Here is an 18,016-nt window from a genome sequence, read left to right on the forward strand (position 1 = left end):
CGGAGAAGTCCAGGACCTCTTCTGAAGGCGGGCAAGGGGCGAAAGTCTTTGCTCCCCTCCGCCTGCCTTCAAAAGCCGTCCGCTCTCCCGAGAAGGCAGGCACGGGGGAGCAAAGATTTTTGCCCCCCGCCCGCCTTCAGAAGAGGTCCAGGACCTCTTCTGAAGGCGGGTGGGGGGCAAAGGTCTTTGCTCCCCCGTGCCTGCCTTCCTGGGAGAGCGGAAAGTCTTTGCTCCCCCCCTTCAAAAGCCGTCCGGGACAGAGGAGAAACGCGCTGCGTTTCTACGCTCTCCCGGGAAGGCAGGCAGGGGGGAGCAAAGACATTTGCCCCCCGCCAGCCTTCAGAAGAGGTCCTGGACCTCTTTTGAAGGCGGGCGGGGGGCGAAAGTCTTTGCTCCCCCCCCGCCTGCCTTCAAAAGCCGTCCGGGACAGCGGAGAAACACGCTGCTTTTCTCCGCTCTCCCGGGAAGGCAGGCAGGGGGGAGCAAAGACTTTTGCCCCCCGCCAGCCTTCAGAAGAGGTCCAGGACCTCTTCTGAAGGCCGGCAGGGGAGCAAAAGTCTTTGCTCCCCCCGCCTGCCTTCAAAAGCCGTCCAGGATAGCAGGAAGCGCTTCCCTGCTATCCCGGACAGCTTTTAAAATGCTGGCGGTGGGGAGCAAAGCCTTTCGGCCCCCGCCGGCCTTCCTGGACCTCTTCTGAAGGCCGGAGGGGGGGGAAGGCTTTGCTCCCCACCACCAGCATTTAAAAGAGGTCCCCGGAGATTTCCCTATGGGCTTTCTTCTTGCAAAGCAAGCCCATAGGGAAATTCGTCTTGCGAAGTGCCTCAAAAAACGGAAAACCCTTTCGTCTTGCGGGTTTTTCGTCTTGCGGGGCACCACTGTACACAGCTTTGGGATCAACCCTGAACACCCAGGGATAATTCCAGCTTGAAACTGTATCTAATACAGTCATCTAATACGCCCTTTGGGTGCATATTTGTTTTGGCAAACAGCAAGGGTCACAAATCTATTTAGTGGTTGCTATTCCTCCCTTTTTGCATTTTTCCACAGGTGATGATCCTCCTTTCTCAATCCCTTTCAGAATAATAATTCCAGATTCTGTAAACAATGCTTGTCCTGACTTGACAATTGGCCTGTTGTATGAAGCATGCAAATAAGCAGATTTATGCTAATTTAGCTAATGTAATCCCTTGAGGCATTTGGATTTTCTGGTTACTGAATCTAATTTTAGTATAGAACTGTAGCATCCATGATGTTAGAAGCATTTGCCAGGGTATGCTTTGTGTATACTTGTTGCATGAAGATCCTGATATATATGGGAGGACTTTAGCCCAGGTTCAGTCCCTGGCATCTCCAAATAGTGTTGGCGTCTCCTGTCTGAAACCCTGGAGAGCTGCTGCCAGTTGCTGAGCTCCTGTCTGACTCAGCTGAATACAGTTTCTCACCTTCCTCTCTCGCCCAACCCCAGGTGCATTCCACAGAAAGTGATCACTGTACTTTCTCTCTCCCCCTCCCTCCTTTCTCCAGAATTTCATAAGGAGACCGAAGCTGAGAGCAAGAAGAGAGGGAAATTCAAGCCCATGAAAGTGTTGAAACTGCTTGGGAACAAACATGAGTCAAAGAGCAAGTCGCCCAAGGAGAAAAGCTAAAGCAGGAGGCAGCCAGAAGCGGGGAGGGACAAAACCGGTCCTGTTTGGCCGGCCACCTGGCAAATGGGGCTTCTGCCTCCTGCCCCTTCCCTGCCCTCCCGCCACCACCAATGCTGTGCCTCGCCATACACCAAAGCTGGCTTCCCTCGGAGAAATTCCGTCAGCTTCCATCAACAGAAGCTCCTTTGCCTAGTAAAAGGGGAGAGAGGTGGGGCAAGCCTAGTCAGCACTGAAATAGTTGGAGGGACAAGACTGGAGGAGGAAGCTACTTGTCTCTTCGGCTTCTGGGTAGGGGTGGGAAAGTGAAATAGCTTTAGGCTTCCTCGGTTGTACGTGTGTACTTCTTATTACTGGTTCTGAGCAGTGCAGAATTTGGGTGTCTGTGGGAAACTTGCACTAATTGTCCCCCTCCCGTCTCTCAACTGTGATAGTCACATGTGCCTCGTACCCCTCTCCTTCGGGGAGGAGGAGACTTTCCATAGTAGTCCAGGGACGGGGACTCCTCTCCCCTGCTCCAAATCCATTTTCTCATTAGCCTGCTAGTCAGAAATCCCACTTGGGTCATTTGGAAAGGTTTTGGGCTTTTGGAGCATGGTTTTTTTTTTTGTTTTGGCTTAAAACTGTTAAACCGAGTATCATTGGAAACGCTTCCATGCCATAAGGGCGGATAGAAACAGCCAAGAGCCTAACCAGTGGCCTATTTCTCTCCTGCTGCCAATGTGCTGCGAATGCCGAGTCTCTTGGAAACCGTTTTTAGCAATGCAGGGAGAAAAGCTTAAGGGGGTTGGATTTTCATGTACTTGGTAAGGTCCGAATCGGACATTCACTGGGCCTTTTCACCCTCTTGGTTGCTGCTGCTAAATTTCATACATGGTGCTCTTCAAGGGACACAGTGGGCTGGGAAAGGGTCCAATGTTCCCCTCCACTGTGAGGGCGTAAGATCTCATGCTGTACTCGATGCCAACAAGGTTTCCTTTTTGCCTTGCTCACCAGTGCCACCCTTAGCCCATTTGGGAGGGATTCCAGCTGCTCCCCCCTCAGCTTGACATGTATATACTTTCCTAAGAGTGCAAGAGGGCTCCTTTCTATACTGCTTCCTTAGCTTGAATTTCCACCTCTCCCTTCCAGCTTTGTTTTTATTTGTTTGCGTGTGCGTGTGTGTTTGCGTGTGTGCTGGGAGGGAAGGGGCCTTCCCACCTTCCTTTCTGCCTTCTCCTCCGAGTGGAGGAGCTATTTATTGAGATGTTTGTTTGGTCTGAGTTAAACACTGATAGTATTGTAGGTGTTGGTTAGTCAGCTGTTAGTCTTGGGTTCTTGTTAGCAGAGTAGACTACCAGCCCAGAGCAAATTGCTGTGCTGCCTTATCCAAATATGATGGAATGTTTGGCCAGTCCCTGGCTATGATGCTCAGCCTACGCTGTCCCAGAAGGGGATCTGAGTTCATCAGTGTTGCCAGCGCTGGTTCGGGGCCTTGTTATCAGTCCCCACAAGTGGATGACAACCTCCTGCTGAATCCTGCTCTCCACAGAAAGGCCACCCTGGGGTTTGATCCCAGAGCACAACATTCCCCTCTAAAACAAAACTGTTACAAAATGCCACCAGAGACGCTCCCATCACAAATCCCCCTAGCCCTGATGGACAGAATTACACTGTATTAACCACAATCTCCACTTACATGCAGGGAACAAACAAATGAAATAAAACTATTGTATTTAGCAACAGTGTTGGTGTTTATTTCTCCGTTTTGAATCACAGAAGAAACAAAACAGACCCTCTATTATAAAGGTAGTTCCAGGGCATATAAAATAGAGAAGTCTCAGGTATATATTTCATACCTGTCTTGTTTTAAAAAATAATAATCTGAGAAGAGTATATGAGGGGTAAACTAGCCTTGATGGGGCAGCTGTATTTTGTACTCACTCTTCTGCCCCACAACTAAACTGGAGTGGGTGTTCTTTTTGCAATAAAAGGTAAGGGGAGCTGGTTGCCTCCTCCCTCCCCAATTTACCTCTTTCCATTCTTGTCACTTCAGGCATTTGCCCTGGTTCCAATACCAACCATGAGCTAAACAGCCAGAAAATGTTTCAAGTGACAGAGCACAGTGAGTTAAAGCAAATAAGATATTGGCACTCCTCGGCCCCAGCTTTAGTCATGAATGGAGTAGGCCTGTGACTAAACAAACATGGGTGCCCTCTGTTATATCTAGGTTGGTCCTGACATGTTCCTACATGCTCCCAATCTCACTGAGGTAGCCATAAAATTAAAAACAAGTCCTCACAGTGTTCTTATTAGCTCTGAAGCAGCAGGCAACATTATTTGTTAGGTATAATTGTACACAAGATTGTAAGAGACGGCAGCATTAACCTTCAGCTTACACTGGAAAACATGAAAAGTAAAGGATATGAGTTTAGACAGAAGCATTTGACTCAAACACTTCCTATAATAGGCTGTTCTGATTTTAACAAGCAAAAGCACAACCTTCTAGAAAACTGCATACTGTTATGCTTCACATTGAGACTAGATAGGTTTGTGGAAGTTCTACCCCTTGCTGGTCTGTTTAAAGAGGAAGTGCCCATTCATGCCCTTTACTGTAGCCAGGCATTAATCCTATGGCTGCTTTTAAACCACACCCTTGAAAAGGCCTCTTGCTGTTAAAGGCTATGAAAATAGAATATTTTGAGTTCCTGCAAAAACAAAGCCTCGGGGGGGGGGCACTGAAACTCTTCCATTTGCCACTTAAGGGCTAAGAGACATTTCTGAAACTGTCTTGTGGAAAGCCTAGTTCTGGCACCCTTGTGCAATAATCATGTTCTGGAGTGGGAGAGGACTACTGGTCTTCTTGACTTGTGTGTTCAGGGTCAGGTTTGTTGCCTATATTGAAGGATTTAGCCATCGCCTCTTTCAGTTCTGCACTTCTCTGTTTGTCAATGATCTCCATCTCTCGAACCTTCTGCAAAAAGGGGAAGGGGAGGCAGTGAGAATTCCAGACACATGCCACGAGTGTCAGAGATTTATTCCCACCCCTGTAGCATTTTTTTAAAGGATCTTCATGTCTTTCATATACCTGTCGGTCAATCTTTCCCTACCTTCTCAAAATACATTATGGCCAGTTATCAGACTAGAACAGTAATGCTCAGTACTATACATGACAGAATGTCCAAACCAAAAGAGGACACATACCTGTGATATTTCAGTGAGGATGATCCCTCGGTACAATTTGCCTTGTCCCAGGGCCTCCATTTCTTCCAGAAACCTCTTTCGATCTTGAACTTCATTAACCACTGAGCATTTTATTGGGGGGGGGGGCGGAGAGAAAATGAAACAATGGAATGAGGGAGCCTGAAGGCAGGAACACAGAAGTACTCCCGGAACTCTGACTCATCCAATTTCCTAATTACTACACATATTGTATTCATTTTTAGTATGCTCTTTAAACTTGGACCATTGCTCTCTTGGAAAGAAAGCTTTAAAATAGGACTGAAAGAAAAACTTTAAAATAGGACTGAGCAAATTTATGGATATCAACTTGCTGGAGTCCAATATACATCAACCCCAAGCAGCAGGGCTCAAGGGCCAGGGAAGATGGGTGTGGTGCCCTCCAGCTGTTTTGGACTACTCACTTAGCGAAGGATGAGCTATAACTAAATAGGAACTCCAGATTCAGAGTTGAGCATATCAATTCTATTTGATGTGGTTGGAGGGCAACAAGTACAGGCCAGCAGTTGCTTGCCAGAATGTTAGATTGGATGGCCCTTACGCTGATCCAGCAGGAATCTTTCCTCAGAGCATTTATATTCTGCCCTTCTAGTTTTGATACACCACACAGGGGTGCCTTAATATACATTAAAAATACAATCCTATTAAAAAATGGTATAAAACGATTACTAAAAAAAAGGTAAACATTTACAAATATTGTAAAAATGCTGTCCTAAAAAATTAAAATAACATTTTGTTTCCTTTTTATTTTATTTTTATTTATAAAAGTATTTAATTTTATACCATCCTCTCACCAATCATCAGAGCAGTGTACAGCCCTGTTTATGAATGACTTGCCTGATCACCACCAATCAACATATTTGAATGCAGAGGAAAATACACATAGTTTTCCCAACTTGCATATATGTATATCACCTACTCTGCATGCTTTCCAAATCAAATATGAGAATATTCCCCCGCACCATTGGCAGATGCTTTTCAGAATGAGCTCATCTCAAGGTTTTTGATGCGACAGCTGTCACTGTGAAGGTGTTCCCATGCAAATGGGATGCACCTCTGGGGCTCCTAAACTAATGGGGGTCTGCAGTGTGAATTCACTTTACACAGAGGACACAAGCCCACAATACACGTGCTGTTTCTATTGTGGCAGGAGTTCATTTAACTAGGAAAACTAGGCTGCCTGCCTAGTCTGCTTGTATATTTGGACACCTTTACTGAGTCAGGTCTGCACTGTATGTGCTCAGATGCAAATCTAGCCTTTGTAACTCATTATACCCATCTAAAATATGTATTAATCTTGTATCAGACAGCTGTAGTGCCATCATGGGGAACAGAGGGCACCACTGACCAAAGCAATGTTTTTGGGCTAGAATTTGTCCTGCACTCTATAGTTCCTACTTAGTGAGGTAACCTTATATGATAAGACACAATAAGGGAGATTTGTTTACTTAGGGCTCTCCCTGAACCGAATAATACAACCCTTACTTTCCTCTGACCAGTTCCTATGCTTCAGAATGGGAGAGCAGCCTCCCTACCATACATAGAGCATCAGATCACTGCTTTCAACCAAGGCAATCCATTGTACATACATTCTTCAAACCGGTCTGGTTCTGGGACCTCTTCTACCTTGACTGGCTCTTTCTTCGGCTTTTTTTCAACTTTGTCCTTTCCTGTTGCAAAAATGTTTTGGAGTCTTTCCTTCTCCTTCTCCAGGTCTCCTACAAATGCCAAAGCAAGCAGATGATGTACAACATGGGGGAGAAGTGCTTTCTTCTATTGCAAGCTCTTCAGGCAGTTTCTGTGCTAGATATTCAGAGTTCCTACAAAGGTGTCTGCATAGGAGACTTATCAAAATCAGGCACCACAGACTGTAGGCTGCAGAGGCCATGCATCATGAAAATGACAAATATTTTGGGTAGAAGTTCTGACACAAATCAATCAGCAATGGTAATGTGAAACAACCTGAACACAGCAAGGCATGGCAGGCACCAAAGCTGGTAAGAGGAGGGCAGAGGTTGCAACACAATCCTATTCATATTTGCTTGGCAGTAAGTCCCACTATGTTCAACAGGGCTTGTTCCCAGGTAAACATGCATAAGGCTTGTAGCCTTAGTAATGGAAACTAGATTCTATTAAGCTTTTCAGAGGAGAGGTGTGAAAACTGATTTAACACCTGGAAAATTTCAGTGTGTGGTCTAAAAATTCTGCTGAGCTTTCACAAACAGGAACTTTCATAAACGTTACTGCAAAGAAAACCTGTGAGCTACTGCACTGCAGTGGTTAGGAGCTGGAAGCCAGGAATTTCCCAGTTCAAATCTTGCCCTCAACCATAAACTTACTGGTGGCCCTAGGCAAGTCACTTATCCATCAGCTTCAGCACAAACACCCACCCATTGCACATGGAAGGACTGTTAATGCTGACCTGACAGGGCTGTTGTGAAGAGCGCTAAATCCATTTTACATTCTGAAGTGCTACATAAATGCAAAATGTTGTCATGGTTACTTAACTCCCATTTCAAAATTAGCCCCCTGGGAATGTTATCATTTGCAAAGGTTTGCTTCCTTACGGGTGGCCTGGGGCCTGAATTTCTCCCGGATGTATGCATCGCCTGCCCGGCACATCTCAGCAGGCCGGAGACGAGGTCTTCCATATGGACTGATGGACAAAAAAGCCTTTGGTGGTGAGACAGACTTGGGAAGCTCTGGTTCTTTGCTGGATGTTGGGTTGCATTTATCAGGAAGGGAGTCACCTCCTAAGGAAGGAAAGACCAAGAGCGGAAGATCAAGGAAGTAGATCTTGTGACTTATTGATAGAAGTAAGTGAATGTAATCCTGAGGCTTCAAAGGTATACCTGGTAAAAACCAAGCATTTCAAGAGCTCAGATTTGAACCAAAGGCCTAACACAGCCAAGCAGATGCACAGTGCTCTACTCACAACCTCTCAGCAGTGGCTCTGGCAGTTGGCTTGGCTGCAAATGCATGGTGCAGCATGGTAGATGACATTTAACATTCAGAATCTTTTGATTCTCAGCTTTTAATAAAAACTACCCAAATCTAGTTTTACAGTATATGCAGTGACCAGAACAATAAAACAGCCTTTATTATGTCTCTACAGAGACAGCTGGATAGAACTAGTATCTGTTAGGGAATCATCCATGACTCATTTCCACTTACGTTCTGTTTAGCTGCTTGTGTCAATGCTAATTTCCTTTCCAAAGGGATGATTTGTTTGTTTGTAAATGGATAACATGAATGTGACTAAACCGTATTTGGACTACTAACAAGCAACAACTCAGCAGCAATGCTAAATGTAACGGCAAGCCTGAAATTAGACATAACTCACGCTTTATGCAGTTTGTGAGATGACGTTGCTGGAAATTGGTAAGTTTGGATTCTTGCATCATCACTGAAAAACAGAAGCTATCTGTAAATATCATGGCCTGAAAATTCCTAGGACATCATCACCTTCACAGGATAAGTTTTAACATAAACAGGAAGAGCATCAGGCCCAACCAGCATTGGCAATAAACAGGAATGGTGGGAGTTCAGTAACATCTGGAGAGCCCCAGATTCCCACCCTGCATACAATCTTTGCAGACATTACTGATTGAGATGACTCAATGATCTGACCTGGTAGAAAGCACCTTTCAGTGTTCATGTACCTGCAGAGACTTTGCTGTATCTGCGCTTCCTGTTGCCCAAGATGTAGACAGGCCGCAAAAGAGGGGCGATGAGTGCTAGATGGACTGCAGATTGTGATAGTGAATGTGGATCTACAATCTCAAGGACCTATGTGCGTGGGAATGCATTCACACAGAAGATTATACAGGGCAGCATGGCCAAATGATCTGATGCATGAAGCAGGGTACAGAGTTGCTGGGCAAGGTCTACGAAAGCTCAGTCTTGTTCTAACATCTGCTTAACAGCCTTAATTACCTTTCAACAGTTTCTGTGTTTCCTGGCTATATTCGGTTACAATGGGAACATGCCAGAATCCGGAGCCTTTTGCCACAGCAGGTGTGGTCCTTTCTCGGGCGGCCATTGCAGCACCTTTAAAAGAAAGGTAGGGAAATGCATTTTCTGCATTGGTTAGAACTACAGGTCTAAGACATATTTCATCACCAAATATAGTTTTACAAATAAACGTTGGTCAACATCAGCCAATTTTACCCTTTCATTGTGCTGTCAGGTACTACTGAAAAAAAGATGGGGAGTGAAAATTATACTTTGAGAAGTTACAGGTAATGGTTTAAATGAATTCAGGATTTGATTGCCTTATATGCAGTCCAGTCCTATGCATATTTACTGGGTACTGGTTGCTAATGTGCTTCCAGGTCATATTCATGATGCTGGTTTTAACCTTGAAAACCCTTTGTATTCCATCACTGAAGGAGATGGGAACCTCAGTTGGTAGAAGCAGATTTTTTTACAGCATTTGCTCTCATCCTGAATAATGATCTCAGACCTGAAAAGCTGCAAATCTTTGGCTGCCTTTAGAAAGACATGAGGCTTTCAAATGGCTTTTGGTTTGGGTGGACAGGAGGCAAATTACAATGAGCAGCTGATGCTGTTAATAGTTCTGTGTTGTTTTTTTAGAACTGTGTTTGAGATGCTATTTTAAATATTAATTTCTTATATGCCTCTCTTACGAGTAAAAACACATAAAAACTCAGAAATCAGCCCTTTGGACTTCAGTCAGGCTTAGTACCAAGTAAGATCTAAAGGGCTGTCACATAGATGATTGAGAAAACTTGTTTTCTCCTGCTCTGGAGGGTAGGACTCAAGCCAATGGATTCAAGTTACAAGAACAGATATTTTGACCAGTGTTAAAACTGAGATATGAAAGCTAGGAGCTAAATGGCACCTTAAACCTAGGTTATGGGGACCGCAATGGAGTGTCTAGACACACTTTTTAATAAGAATACAAAGCTGAAAATGAATGAACCACAGCTAAAATCTTATGCTCATTTTTCACATGGTTTAGTCCTCATCTGAAGGCTGCAAAAAACAAAGCCATACTTTTCCTGCCAGCCCCCCCCCCTAATATTCTTATGAGGGTCCTTTCTCCAGTCTTCAGAAAGTGGGTGGAAGTGAGGAGGCAGAAAAAAGGCCCCCCTTTTCTTCCAGTAGTGGCAGTTTTAATCTGAAATTAAGTACTGCACCCAGAGCTCAGAAACTGCTCACATTAATGAAATTCCCTGTTGCAAAATGCGCCTAGAACAATGGGAGTTTCGAACGCTGATTCCGACTAAACACCAGGAAGAACATTATGACAGTAAGAGCTGTTCAACAGTGGAATGAACTCCCTCAGAAGGTGGTGAACTCTCTTTCATTGGAGGTTTTTAAGCAGGGGTTGGGTGGTCATCTGTCATGTGATGGAGGGCTGAACTAGCTGATTCTTTGGTCTCTCCAGCTCTATGATTCTAGGAAACCAAATATTTCAAGTATTATTGCAACATATGAGTTTCTCAGGCTGAGGCTGTATAACACCATATATTTAAAGCTGACATGCCTCCCCGCCCCCCCCCCCGCCAAATATTGGGAACTGTAGTTGTTAATGGGCTGGAACTGCAGCTCAGTGATGGCTAAACTACAGTTGTGGTGATCTGGGGCGTGGAGGGGAGGGGGAGACACTCAGCCAGAATTTCTTACAAGACCAATTTAAAGACAAAAATGATATCTTTATTTTTTATTTTATTAAATTTGTATACCGACCTTCATCCGTAGATCTCAGGGCAGTTCACGGTATAAAAATACAATATAAAAACACGTTTCATAAGCAGTACAATATAAACGAAGCAGCAATTCCATAAGGGAACACACAGCCCCTCGTGCATGTTGCTGCAACAATCCGCATGCATTTCTTATTCCTGACTGGTTCTGGGGGGCATTTTGGCACCGCACGTGACGCCACGGAGCAGCTGGTTGCCTCGCAAACAACGGAGGGACAATTTTCTTTTCTCCCCATCCGCCTTACATATACCGTGGTCGCCCCAATTCCACCCTTTTACCTTTAAAAGAAAAAAGTTCCCTCACAGGATCTTAATTGTTCCCTTCATTTGTAAGGGTAAGACGAATCCCTCACATCCTCCTCCTCCTCCTCTTGCCCGAGCTGGCGGCTCTCGTCGCCATAGCAACCGCTTCCGCTGACGTCATCTGCGACCCGGAACGACTTGCGCCTCGAAAACTCGTTGCCGGTAGAACGTTTGCGAGGCTTGCGCGCGGCGGCCCGGGTGCCGTTTGGCGTTTCTTGGCTCCCTCGTGCTGGGCGCCTAGCTTCTCGTCGGAGCCTCTGGTATCGCGAGAGGTCGCGCCGAACCCGGAAAAGCCACAGCATGTCTGACAACGAGGATAAGTAAGGGACCCTCGTGAGGGGAAACGGGTGGGGTGGGTCGCTGGGGTTTCTGTAGGCAGCAGCGGTGGTATTTACGCAGGGCGCTTATTTTGTGCTGTGCCGCTGGATTCCCAAATATTAAACGACTATATTGACATTATTCTTATTACGTCCTCCCTCCAGGGAAGTCAGGGAAGCCTACCTGGTTATTCCTATCCACATTCTATCCACACAACAACCCTGTGAGGTAGGTTAGGTGGAGAGAGAGGGACTGGCCAAAACTCAACCAGTGAGCTTCATGGCTGACCAACAGTTTTGTGGTGGTGATGGCCACAAAAGTTCGATGATTTTAGAAGAGGATCGACCAAATATTGCCAGTGACTATTGGCTACAATGGCTATGCCCTGCTGCCACAGTTGGCACCAGTAATCTCTTTCAATACCAGTTTGTAGGATTACAGGAGGGGAGCATGGGGTTTTTTTGGGGGGAGGACTTTTGTTAGGGGAGAGGGCAGAAGTGTTGTGATTGGTCAATTAGTTACGTACAGTGGTACCTCGGGTTACATACGCTTCAGGTTACATACGCTTCAGGTTATAGATTCCGCTAACCCAGAAATATTACCTCGGGTTAAGAACTTTGCTTCAGGATGAGAACAGAAATCATGCTCTGGCGGCATGGCAGCAGCAGGAGGCCCCATTAGCTAAAGTGGTGCTTCAGGTTAAGAACAGTTTCAGGTTAAGAATGGACCTCCGGAACGAATTAAGTGCTTAACCCGAGGTACCACTGTATTTCTATTGTTTTACTTGATGGGGGGGCAGCTGCCCCCCCCCTGCCCCCTTTGGCTATGTCCATGGAGGGGAGAGCAGTCTTGTGCTTGAATCCAGATTTTGGTAGGTGGTGGTTGGGTTCTTTTCTTTCCCTTTTTCTTATACTGTATTAAGGTGAAAAAAACTGAAAGGCTGTGATTTGTCTGTGGTCGCTCTTTAAACTAGTTGCCAAGCTGAAACATAAGCCAAGCAGTCAGTTCAAATTCTCATAAATTAATTTGACTATTAGCTTCCAAACCTTCCACTCAATGCAATGGAAAGGATTGTGAGAATAAGGTGCCTTGTTTACATGGAGGTACATGCTATATATCTCATGTCATGGCAGCCATGCTCATAAGTTTCTCACCTCATATTTTGTATAGTATTTTGAACTGGTCCAAAGTGTCTTAAAGTTGGAAGGAATCCAGTGAGTCACATTAGGCCTTGAAGCAGGACTAGTGGCCCACAAACTTTGACTAGCCACTACTGCATGTTGCCACCAACCTTTCCCCAAGTCTTCTGCGATATGCAAAAGATTCATGCTGGGATTTGGAGATTCTTGGAAGATGTACGAGAGCTGTGATGGCAGGTTTCAGTGCTCCAATCTTGGAAGCCTTGGCAAAGGAGATGAGTTGAACATATTTTGTTGATGATTTTGCAAAGGGAATCTTGCTGTTAGTAAAGTTTAAGCAAGATACAGTAACTAGCCAATTCCACAAAAAGTTATTTGAGTATTTAGTGGCTATTATGAAAACAAGCAAGAGAGTATTTGAAGACAGTGGTGTAGTAAGATTTGAGCTCTGAAATTTTATATAAGCCTTTGATACATTTCTTCCTCCAGTTTTGATGGAGATGATTTTGATGATGTGGAGGAAGATGAAGGACTGGATGATCTGGAAAATGCTGAGGAGGTAAGTGACTTCAGTATATGATGTCCTATAGCCTATGTAAACATCCCAACATTTACCTGCAGTTCTTGTATCTGTGTCTGTAACCTGTACCTGCACGGTTCCTATGTCTAACGTCAACAACTCCTCCAAAACTCATGTGATGAGAACAATAGAAAAAGATTAGGGAACAACTAATTGGCTCAAACAACTAATACACATATAACTCTGTGAATATGGTTATAATTCCTTATATTTGTGTTACAGGAGGGTCAGGAAAATGTAGAAATCCTCCCCTCTGGAGAACGCCAGCAGGCAAACCAGAAGCGAATCACCACTCCTTATATGACCAAATATGAGCGTGCCAGAGTTCTTGGTACACGTGCCCTCCAGATAGCGTAAGTATGGTTTTGGTCCAGGAATATGGATATTAGTCAATGAAGATTGGTAGAACTTATTTCATGTGTTTAAAGTTACTACTGTTTAGAACTACACCTAGTTCTTATCTCAATCCTCTCCCCTCAGAAGATTTGGCGTTCCAACCAAGGACAATATCCCTGTGCTATAAAGCTTTAGCCAAATCCCAGAAGGTTTTAGGCTTTTTCTATAATTTCTGTTGCCCCATTGTGCAACAGTGCCCCTCCAGAGAGCAATAATAAAATAACATTTGGGAAGCATTTCAGAACAACTAATGAAGTGGAATGATGTGTGGATGGGCCAGTAACACACTGTTATTGTGTCAGTGACATGTTGCAGAATACACCCACACAAAACCCTGGTCTTGAGGGGCCACGTGTGGCAACTATGCATGCAGTGGATCACCAAAAGAAGTAAGCTGTGCATAAGGGGTGACAAAGAACAGGTTGCATATAATCTGCCATGCCACCTAATCTCACCCATTGAAAGCTTTTCATATGAGCATGTGAAATTGCACCTTTTACTTTTACTCTGGTTCTAGGTCTTAATATAATTCCAGTCCCTTATATTGTCATAAAATGTAGGTATCTCGTTTTTCTAGAGTGCTGTTATGGAGATGTGCTTTAAATTATCTACGAGATAATTTTTTGGTATTTTTTATTATTGGTCCATGGGACGTGGGTGGCGCTGTGGGTTAAACCACAGAGCCTAGGACTTGCTGATCAGAAGGTCAGTGGTTCGAATCCCCATGACGGGGTGAGCTTCTGTTGTTTGGTCCCTGCTCCTGCCAACCTAGCAGTTTGAAAGCACGTCAAAGTGGTTCCCAGCGGGTTCCCAGCTGGGAAGGTAAACGGCGTTTCCATGCACTGCTCTGGTTCGTCAGAAGCGGCTTAGTCATGCTGGCCACATGACCCGGAAGCTGTACGCCGGCTCCCTCGGCCAATAAAGCGAGATGAGCGCTGCAACCCCAGAGTCGGCCATGACTGGACCTAATGGTCAGGGGTCCCTTTACCTTTATTATCGGTCCACAAACATGCAAACAATAAATGCATTATAAACAACAAAAAACCTGAAAAGGTTAAAACTTAAAATAATTTAAGCATCAACTCAATTAAAAAATGTTTATACTTAAAGTAGTAGTGGAAATGAAAGGGAAAAACAAGCTTATCAGCTTACATACTAATTATATAACAAAATGGTACATAATATTTCATTTTTTTCTGCATATTTTATATTCTTGTAGTTAGTAAATACATTTCATTTTTCAGTGAATGTATATGATGCACAATCTTCTTTACAATGATAAGTAATCTTAGTCAAGGAGAAAAGTGTTTTCTTCTTCTTAAATTGGTTCCCATGCTGTATCTCTAATACCTGTTGCTGCATAACTTAATATGCCATGAATACAGAATCTAGGCCTGCAGAAACCTCTAGGAGCTAGATCAGTATAGCATGTATAGTTATTTTGCTGAGAATGTTTCTTCAACTTTTCATCCAGGTGTAATATTAGATGTGAATGCAACATTGACTTAGTGCATGTTTTGGTGATAATAATATGCAGGTTATTTCATGAAAAGACCAGTATTTCCAGGCAATATTATTCATGTGCAAACCAGAATTTTTAGAAAGCTAATTTGCATACATAAATGTTAAAATAAAAACTTTGAATTTTGAATTTAAGGTGTATTGTCTAGACCAGGCATCCCCAAACTCGGCCCTCCATATGTTTGGGACTACAATTCCCATCATCCCTGACGACTGGTCCTGTTAGCTAGGGATAATGGGAGTTGTAGTCCCAAAACATCTGGAGGACTGAGTTTGGGGGTGCCTGGTCTAGACATTTTTTATGCTCTGAATAAATGATGTATGGTCCAAGTCTCTTAATTTTCCTGGTAAAACCATTTTTTCTAATACATTGATGTTACTTATATTAGCATATAATAACTTCACTGTTCACACAAGGGAAGGTATGAAGAGCAGGAGGTGGGATATCTATCTAGGCACCAAAATTACTACATCTACTCCAGTCTACTGGGCAAAGAGAAAGGGAAGCTTTAAGGTGAGGTACTGAAAGTACCTTGCTCCACCTGTGTTTGTTGTTACTTGAGATACCTGATGTCTTGCAGAAGATGGAGATTTTCCCTACTTGGCATTCTGTAAAATCTGGAAGTGAAAAACAGCCCTTCTCTGCTTAACTGGTCACTGAAAGTGGAGGGATGTCCAGTGTTTGGCATTATCTTCTATTTAGGGCTTCAGGGAAGCACATGGAATCAGTGTAATGCAATACAGTACTCCTGAGCCGAGCCTAACAGTATCTTTCCACAACATTGAAAGGGCAAAAATAAATGTAGTTTGTAGATACAAAAGATCCCTGGACTGCTTTTCTCCCTGAAGTTAATAGGAGTCCCACATAGCGCAGTTGCTTTGATAAGCCAGCTGAGACATGTTTGCTGGCGCCTGTCAGAATAATGTGCGTGTCTGACAATTATACTCTCTGTTTGCTTTATTTATTTCAGATATTTCTATTCTGTCCTTTTGCCCGCAAAAGGGCCCCTAAGGTGGCTTTCAATTTAAAAACTACAATAGAAAATTTAAAAAACACAATCAAAACATCTCAAACAAATAAAGCAAGTGGTATTCAGTGACCTCAGTTAAAATAGCAGCAAGCAGAAATCATGAAACTAGGTCAAAAAGCTAACAGTAGAAGGATAAAAACACAGGTTAAATAAAAAATATGATGCAAGATGGAATTCATTGCCCACTCTGAACTGAGAATAGAGCTGCTACTGCCACACAGTATATCCCTATGGCTGTAATGATTTTGGAATTGTTTCCCTTCCTCCTAGCATGTGTGCCCCAGTGATGGTAGAGCTAGAAGGAGAGACAGACCCGTTACTGATTGCAATGAAAGAACTCAAGTAAGTTGGAGATTTTAACCACGTGTGCATGATTTGTTGTAGAATGCTCGGGCGTGAAAGAGGAAAGTTGATATAAAGCAATGTGAAGAAGAGGGCTTCATCCCATCTCTTAATATTTGCTGTCATTTCATTCACACGTAGATTACAGACAAGGCTGGTATTAATATGGAGTTTAAATGGAAAATTCATTTTATTAAAAGTGCAGTAGAACCTTCATTAGCTTGAAAGCCATAGTGCCACTTCATAAATTACGTAGGAGCTGCGAAAGAAATGCCAGCAACTTGCGCTTCTGCTATAATGCAAGTGAGATTCATAACTCAGCTTCACACATTACAGAAGTGATGAGAAAAAGTATGACGAATCAATCAACCTTTCCTCGCATCTGTGCTAGACTTTTATATATTTCATTTATAGCTCGGCTTTCTCCGTAAGAGTCTAGAGATTTGGCTCTTGTTTTCCATATAATTTAGCATCTGTACATCTGTGTCTGTGTAACTTCATGGAAACAAGTTTGAATAGTCCAAACATTAAAAGTATGTAAGCTTGTTTTGTTGTAAGCTTGTTTTACTGCATGTTTGAGCTGTGTGGAAGGAGTCATGATGAGGGGCCTGTTACCAGTTACGCCATTCTGGACACGGCTATGTAATGAATTCTTGTGATTTTTAAAGATTTTCATGTGGGTTTTTTTTTACTGTTCATGTGCTGCAAGATTATAAGCCTGATGTCCTGGACAAATTCCAAGCTGGCTAATTACATTGTTGACCTAAAAAGTCGTACTTAGATTAATCTGGATTTGAGTTTCTTTCCTTTCAGTCCTGAAATGTTCACTTTTCCAAATGCTTGTTCACAGCTATTGTATTCCACTCAAAGGTGGGACCGTTTCAGTGGTTGATGAGGTGTGTGAGCTCTTTAGACTCTGCTAGACAGATGTGTTATAGATAGGTCAACATGTGGCGGATATTTGTGTCATCCCAGCAGAATCTTTATTCAATTGTTTCTCCACCTCCGTGGGGGCAGGGGCGGGGATGATCCATTGGTTTGGATTCAGTATTACTAAATTAGACCATTTCCTGCTGAGCTGTGGGGGAACTCATCACTTAACGTCAGAAGTTTTTGTAAACATTTTGTGTGATCTTACCTCACCAAAGTGCCCTTGGATGCAAAACTCCATGATGTGGCCAAAGTGCCTTCTTCTATATACTTTTCTTTCCTCCCTGCAGAGCCCGGAAGATTCCCATAATAATCCGCCGGTATCTGCCAGATGGAAGCTATGAAGATTGGGGTGTGGATGAGCTAATTATCACAGACTGATCGGCTATCCTTTTGTGCTCTGACTTCACTTTGACTGCAGATGTTTTTATTTTTGTGTAAATAAATACTAAAACCCCACTATAAATGTTTTGTTGCTTACTCTTCCTTCTCACAACTTAATTCCGTGAAGAGGCCATAGTATCCTTTTTTCCTTTCTGTTTTCCTGGAGCATCCAGGCTACTTGGCCTATTGCTAGGTTTGAGCTTTGAAATACTACATCAGCAAACTAGTTGAGGGCCACAAGAACAGGCTCTCATGTACTTGTTTCTGACTGCCATGTTGTATATTTAAGTGTTTTTTAAAGTGATTGTGCAGCTGCCAGGCTGCCAGGTGCCCTCTAAGGCAATTGAGAGACACCCTCCCCCCTGCCCGACCCACACCCTTTTTCCAGGGGCCTGTAGTAGAGGAGACCTTTCTCTTGTCTGCCAGCAGACAGACATGCCTTTGTGCCTGGGAACAAGTTGCCTTGGAAACCCCCAAT

The 18,016-nt window shown here is 43.8% G+C and overlaps 3 protein-coding genes across 8 annotated transcripts in view; 2 read left to right on the top strand and 1 right to left on the bottom strand.

Moving 5' to 3' along the window:
- The window catches only part of MICALL1 (MICAL like 1), a 35,166-nt gene extending 31,801 nt beyond the window's left edge, over window positions 1–3,365 (top strand). For all 5 annotated transcript variants that reach the window (XM_083701112.1, XM_083701116.1, XM_083701113.1 and 2 more), the window contains one exon: window positions 1,525–3,365. In XM_083701112.1, coding sequence (XP_083557238.1) covers window positions 1,525–1,646 — 122 coding nt within the window. In that variant the 3' untranslated portion in view covers window positions 1,647–3,365. The remainder of the gene's footprint in view (window positions 1–1,524) is intronic.
- LOC310826427 (UPF0193 protein EVG1) lies at window positions 3,353–11,008 on the bottom strand. Of its 2 annotated transcripts, XM_083701193.1 has the most exons (8): window positions 10,874–11,008; window positions 10,166–10,285; window positions 8,799–8,912; window positions 8,206–8,268; window positions 7,430–7,615; window positions 6,452–6,580; window positions 4,827–4,927; window positions 3,353–4,596 (listed from the first exon to the last, which is right to left on the bottom strand). In XM_083701193.1, exons 3-8 carry the CDS (start codon window positions 8,902–8,904, stop codon window positions 4,474–4,476), a joined length of 708 nt encoding a protein of 235 aa, XP_083557319.1. In that variant the 5' UTR covers window positions 8,905–8,912; window positions 10,166–10,285; window positions 10,874–11,008; the 3' UTR covers window positions 3,353–4,473. The 2 variants fall into 2 exon arrangements, with proteins under 2 accessions (XP_083557319.1, XP_083557318.1); XM_083701192.1 differs by lacking the exon at window positions 10,166–10,285.
- A 70-nt stretch (window positions 11,009–11,078) lies between these two features.
- POLR2F (RNA polymerase II, I and III subunit F) lies at window positions 11,079–17,620 on the top strand. The gene is made up of 5 exons (XM_083701211.1): window positions 11,079–11,217; window positions 12,844–12,913; window positions 13,157–13,287; window positions 16,153–16,224; window positions 17,445–17,620. Exons 1-5 carry the CDS (start codon window positions 11,198–11,200, stop codon window positions 17,533–17,535), a joined length of 384 nt encoding a protein of 127 aa, XP_083557337.1. The 5' UTR covers window positions 11,079–11,197; the 3' UTR covers window positions 17,536–17,620.
- The last annotated feature ends 396 nt before the right edge of the window (window positions 17,621–18,016 follow it).

This window comes from Podarcis gaigeae (genome assembly GCF_964106915.1).
Source record: "Podarcis gaigeae genome assembly, chromosome: 10".
In the NCBI taxonomy this organism is placed as follows: domain Eukaryota; kingdom Metazoa; phylum Chordata; class Lepidosauria; order Squamata; family Lacertidae; genus Podarcis; species Podarcis gaigeae.